Genomic DNA, 6,354 nt, shown 5'->3' on the forward strand with positions numbered 1-6,354 from the left:
TCAGCATCATTATAATCATAAGTATGATTGATATATTCTATAAAAAATTGAGCTAGTTCTGAATGAGAAGCGTTTCATTGGGGACATCGATTATCGCTTTCTGCATATGTTTATTCTTGACGAGTGTCTAAGATCTCGGCTGCATGCATAAAAGAACCAGGAGGCGAGTGCGAGCCGCCCCACCATCTTGCAGCCGTTTCACCGGATAGCAGCTTGACTAAGACAGCGTTTCTTGATCCCCCTCCCTCCTTCTGTTTTGCCCTCTCTTCCCCTCTCCGTTTCCTCCCACTAGAGCCGATCCATTGACTAGAGCAGTGTCTGAGTGAGCGCTCTCTGATCACTATGACTCAGAACCCTGCCTGCTTTGATCTCCAGCACAAACATGCGCCACCTGCTGGCTCATTCCACTGCTGCACATTCTGCCAGCTGCCATTTTTTTTTTTCCTCCATGGTCCACTCGTGTGTCGTGTGGTGATTTGAAAATGTGTGTGTGAAGTTTTGCAAATACAGATGCAGGAATATTGTGTTTGATTGCAAATTAACTTTTGGTTCAATATTGCAATCAAATATCTTGGGTTTATCACAGTTTTTAAAATGATTATTAGGGATGGATGGTATGACAAATAAATATAGTCATGTGGTAATGCCTTTTAATGGATGCTTCCTGAGGCAAGGTGCTTGTTCGGCAATGAATAAACACTTCTTCCTTGTCTTGACTTGTTTTGGAATTAATCCAGCTCTCTGTTTACTCATTACTCTTAATACCAAATAACATATCAGTCTTATCCTATAGATTATGAGGAAGTGTTGAAGAAATATTAGACGGTTGTTAATGTTATATCTTTTTTCTTTTTAGTTTCCTGGACAGGATTGACACTGTGAAACAGAGCGACTATACTCCCACTGATCAGGTGCGTAAAGATCCTGTAAAAATCCACAAACATGCTTGATATTGAAGCTTGGCCTTTCTTGTACTCATCTTATAAGGCATTGTTCTTTTATTGCGTATGATGTTAAATATGTTTTTTGTTGTAAATGTAATTTTTTTTTTCAACTCTTTGTTGCCTCCCTCTTTCAGGACTTGCTCCGATGCAGAGTTCTGACTTCCGGGATTTTTGAGACAAGATTTCAAGTGGACAAAGTTAATTTTCAGTAAGTTTGACCAGGAGCCCTTCATACATATATACATATATATAATAAAAAAAAATATATATATATATATATATACTATATATTTAGACAAAAATACATGCAAACATAAACACAGTCAACATCATAATCTTTTTTTTTTTTTTTTTTTGGTGGGAAAAGGGGACACCGTTACACTACATAAATAAGTGCTTGTTGTAAACTGGTCCATGCCTTCATGTCTGTGGGCTTTGGACTGATGCGTTTTCTCTTTTTCTGCAGTATGTTTGATGTTGGAGGACAGAGAGACGAACGCAGGAAATGGATCCAGTGTTTTAATGGTAACTTGAGCTTTTATTGCTTTATAATTGAGAAGGGTTTTTGAATGGCCAATGCTGATATTAAAGGGAAGATGTACTTTTATTACAGTGTAAAATGTAAATTAATGATCAAAATTCACACAAAACAATGATCTATTCACAGAGCTGACATAAAGCTTATTAGCCTGGCCAATATATTGGTTTATTCATTAGTATTAATTTGTTGTAATCAGGGCCTAAAACAATCTTTTTGCCACACCTATCAGTGGTGGCTGGTGACTTTACCAGCCATAAATATTTTTTACTTGCCATTAAGCTATTTTTGTGAAAACACAGTTATGCCACCAAAATTTTAGATGCTGGTTAAAATTCACTTTTCAGATACATAAATGTAATAAAGAAATCAAATGTAAAAGAAATGCGTAGTCTTCACTGTATAAATTAAACAGAGATTAATTCTTATTAAAGTTACAAAAGTTCTTCTGTCAAGAGCAGTGAGTGATTTCCTCTTTGTCCTTTGTTTCTTGATTAACATTAAAACAGACGGCAGCAGGACTATTAGGATGCTGACACTTTAAGAGCTAACGCACAGATCTAATGTGATGATACACGTTTACTGTTTTCTTTCCCTTAAGACATAACCGACTATGCTTACCAGAAACGGGTTGACATAATTTTATGTGAATTTGCTTTGGATGATTGCACACAGAAAACGCGCTTGAATATTTAAATTGGCAAGGCTCAATCTTTTGTGACAATGCTGCACTGGCCCGTTAACTGTTGCGAACGCCGTTCACATTTGTTTATGTTCTCACAACATTGCATTGTTAGAATTCATTAAAATATTACAGGCCTACTGGCGTTTAACCTCCTTTCATATACTCACCAACGCCAATTTTTGTAAATTTCAGGCCCTGGTTGTAATCAAGGCAAGTTTATGATGGATTGTTTGCATTGCTGGTTCAAAGTGTATGCTAAACACTTTTCTTTCCTGTTACAGACGTGACAGCCATCATTTTCGTGGTAGCCAGCAGCAGTTATAACATGGTGCTCAGAGAGGACAATCAGACCAACAGACTCCAGGAGGCACTTAACCTGTTCAAGAACATCTGGAATAACAGGTACCTTTTGGATGCCTAACATGCTTGCACATGTAGAGAAGAAGAGGGTTAATGAGTGTACTACTTCATTTTCATTAAAAAAGTGTAGCTGTATGATTACCTTTTTTTCCATTGTTTTCTCTCTTGCCTTTTCAGGTGGCTTCGAACTATTTCTGTCATTCTGTTCCTAAACAAGCAGGACTTGCTGGCTGAGAAAGTTTTGGCGGGAAAATCAAAAATCGAGGATTATTTCCCAGAGTTTGCACGCTACACTACACCAGATGATGGTTAGTAAAGTCGAATAGTTTTTCATCCATGTAATTGAATTGAATACAAATTCTTGTATCAACCCAGAATTGAACCACACAGTGGTAACTTTGGATATCATGGCATCTGTGTTATTAATTAATTAATTAGATCTATCTGCTTTCTATCTAACAGCAACACCAGAGCAAGGGGAAGATCCACGAGTTACGAGAGCAAAATATTTCATCCGAGACGAGTTCTTGGTGAGTCTGATTCTTGTATGGGACCAAAATCATCATGGCAACACATCACCCTGTGTCTTGAAGGTTATTTAGGTTTTACTAAGTTTATTTAGTCTTATTATTATTATTTTTTTAAATTAAGAAATCAAAACTTATTCAGCAAGGATGCGTTAATTTGATCAAAAGTGACAGTAAAGACATTTATAATGTTACAAAAGATACCTCCCCAAAAAAATTCTATTCATCAAAGAATCCTGAAAAAATAATAATCATGGTTTCCACAAAAATATTAAGCAGCACAACTGTTTTCAACATTGATAATACTAAGAATTTTTTCTTGAGCACCAAATTAGGATATTAGAACGATTTCTGAAGGATCATGTGACACTGAAGACTGGAGTATAGGCCTGTTAATGTTGTTTATTATAAGCGTGCACTGCATTTTTGTCGTCTGCCACTTTAAACGCTCAAGATATTTAGGATGGATTCTATGCTTTCATCATTCATTGGCTGGAAAATGTTTTTTGCAATAGTTATCGTTATCTTTATAGTTGTGGTGTGGACTCTGCTATTCTTTTACATTTTAGAACGATTTTTACAACCATCTTTATCGTAGCATTAACATCTGCTGAAAATCCAGCTTTGCCATCACAGGAATATATTTCATTTTAAAATGTATTAAAATAGAATACAGCTATTTTAATATTTCACAGTATTGTTGTTTTTACTGTATTTGTTTTAAAAAAATGCAGCCTTGATGAGCATAAGAGACTTTTCAAAAATCTTACGACCCTAAATGTTAGTTTATACACATATAAACTCATACTTCAGTGAATTGCAAGGGTCAATACACTAATACACTGAAGGCTGAAATGCTGTGGGTTTTGCACACGGTTAGCCGACATCACTCCTATACATCCAACGAAGACATGAGCACTTCAGGGCAATGTTCCCTGAGGAATGTGCAAAAACATTTAGTTGTGGCAGGGACAAAACCTCTTCTCTTACTCGATTTGGACTTGTTCAGTACATAAAAAGGGGACTTCTGTCAAGTGTGAATCAAGGCAGCTTCGTTGTCATGTTTGACGAAAGCAAAAAAGACTATTTGCACTGTTGCTCAAATACAAATGTGCTTTGTTAACCTTAACACCCTAGAGTGTCATTTTTATATATATATATTTTCCATGGTAATGGTCTTAATTTTTATTCTTGAAGGTCTTAAAAAGGTCTTAAAAGTCATTAAATTTGTTGATCAAAAATGTGCAGATACCCTGAACTCATACTTCAGTGAATTGCAAGGGTCAGACTTCCTTGCATTGTGATTTAAACCATGTCCTGTTGCTGGTCCTAATAAAACAACTACGGTTTTTCTTGTTTTGTCTATTTAGAGGATCAGTACAGCGAGTGGAGACGGCCGGCACTACTGCTATCCCCACTTCACCTGCGCCGTGGACACGGAAAACATCCGCCGAGTGTTCAACGACTGCAGAGACATCATCCAGCGCATGCACCTACGACAGTACGAACTCTTGTGATCGCAGCAGGAATGACGGGACGCAAACTCACCACCTGAACTTTCTTTAGGCCCCCCTGCCCTACATCACGCCCCAATATCAAACCACAAACCTTCAAACTGATGAGTCCCCACCACTTACACACACGTGCATATTATATATTTTATATATATATATATATACACATATATATATATAATATATATATGTATATGTATATACATATATATATATATATATATACATATACACACACATACACACATCTGTGTATGTATATATATATTCATATATGTATACATACAGACACACACACACATGGCCTTTCTCCATCCTGAGTGACTAGGGGCTGGGGCAAGGGGATGCACTGTGTTACTGATGAAAGCGTGGCTGTGATATTTGGCAAAAAGACTTGTTAACACAGCCAAGGACTACCAATGTTAATAAAAGAGAGAGAGGAAAACAAAACATGTGAGAGGGAGAGGGAGGGGGGGAGAAAAGAGGGAAGAAAAAAAAAAACTGTCCAGGACTGCTCAGGACAAGGAAGCCATTTCGTACACATACAGACATGCGTCCAGCTAAACTCCTGACCCGCAGTCCTATGTATGTTACACGTCAAACTTGTCTTTTTTCCGATCATATGCCTAAACACACGTTACGTATATTGATGCACACGCACAAGACATACACACGCTATTCTTATCCTCCACCGTTTTGGTCCTGTTGAACGTTTAGTGCCTGTGCAAGCCTGGCGTGTCCCTCTCAACTTTTCCCCATTTTCCCTTCCCCAACACCCCATCCCACCCCCCAAAGGTGGACAGATCCCCCTGGTTGAGAGCAAAACGACGGACCGTACGTTTAAAAAAAACAAACAAACAAAAAACAGAATGTAGAGCAAAATGTCTTCTTTTTTTTCTCCAACAAAAATGGAGGGTTTGGAGCATTTACTGCCCCAGGTTGCTTTGCGTGTGGAGCGGAGAATGACTTGAACACAAGACCCATCACATGGCTTGCTTCTCTAGATACATCGCAGGAGAGGCGAGCGCATGCAATGCCAGATTCATGCAGAACAGTGAACTAAACGCAGTGCAAAAAAATCCAAACATATATATATAATTTATATGTATGTAATAATACAACCTTTTTCTGTTAGTTTACCCAGTTTGTGTGTGCTAATATGCACCATTTTAAACCTCCAGTTTTCTCGGTTGCTCTCTCCTGTTTTCAGAGTATCATTCCTCTCTCTCTCTCTCTCTCTCTCTCTCTCTCTCTCTCTCTCTCTCTCTCTCTCTCTCTCTCTCTCTCTCTCTCTCTCTCTCTCTCTCTCTCTCTCTCTCTCTCTCTCTCTCTCTCTCTCTCTCTCTCTCTTTTCCCTCCTCCCCTTATCTTTCTCTCTGTCTGTCTCCTCCCTGCTGCAAAAAATCTTGTACACTGACACGTGGGGACTTCATCAGACCGAGGGTAAGACCGAGTTATGACGCGAGACTCAAGAAGGATGTCTAACGGATGGACTAGTGTCTCTCTCTCTCTCTCTCTCTCTCTCTCTCTCTCTCTCTCTCTCTCTCTCTCTCTCTCTCTCTCTCTCTCTCTCTCTCTCTCTCTCTCTCTCTCTCTCTCTCTCTCTCTCTCTCTCTCTCTCTCTCTCTCTCTCTCTCTCTCTCTCTCTCCCTCTTCCTCCCCTCCAACTTCCTCTCCTCCCCTTTAGCCTGGCTTTTGGTCTGTCTTTTGATTTCTCTGCTGGATCATTATTCTTGTACAGACTGTAAAATGTATTATTTTGTACAACTTTATTGAAGAAAAAAAG

The 6,354-nt window shown here is 38.5% G+C and overlaps 1 protein-coding gene across 3 annotated transcripts in view; it reads left to right on the forward strand.

Moving 5' to 3' along the window:
• gnas (GNAS complex locus) overlaps positions 1 to 5,009 on the forward strand; it is a 33,666-nt gene extending 28,657 nt beyond the window's left edge. For 2 of the 3 annotated variants that reach the window (XM_081380944.1, XM_081380946.1), the window contains 7 exons: positions 857 to 911; positions 1,079 to 1,152; positions 1,411 to 1,469; positions 2,449 to 2,569; positions 2,705 to 2,835; positions 2,990 to 3,057; positions 4,425 to 4,699. In XM_081380944.1, the coding sequence (XP_081237070.1) occupies positions 857 to 911; positions 1,079 to 1,152; positions 1,411 to 1,469; positions 2,449 to 2,569; positions 2,705 to 2,835; positions 2,990 to 3,057; positions 4,425 to 4,571 (655 nt within the window). In that variant the 3' untranslated portion in view covers positions 4,572 to 4,699. Of the gene's footprint in view, positions 1 to 856; positions 912 to 1,078; positions 1,153 to 1,410; positions 1,470 to 2,448; positions 2,570 to 2,704; positions 2,836 to 2,989; positions 3,058 to 4,424 lie in introns of all 3 variants that reach the window. The other variant, XM_081380945.1, reaches the window with a different exon arrangement.
• Positions 5,010 to 6,354: the final 1,345 nt, after the last annotated feature.

Source organism: Scardinius erythrophthalmus (assembly GCF_964197995.2).
Source record: "Scardinius erythrophthalmus genome assembly, chromosome: 12".
Taxonomy (NCBI): Eukaryota; Metazoa; Chordata; class Actinopteri; order Cypriniformes; family Leuciscidae; genus Scardinius; species Scardinius erythrophthalmus.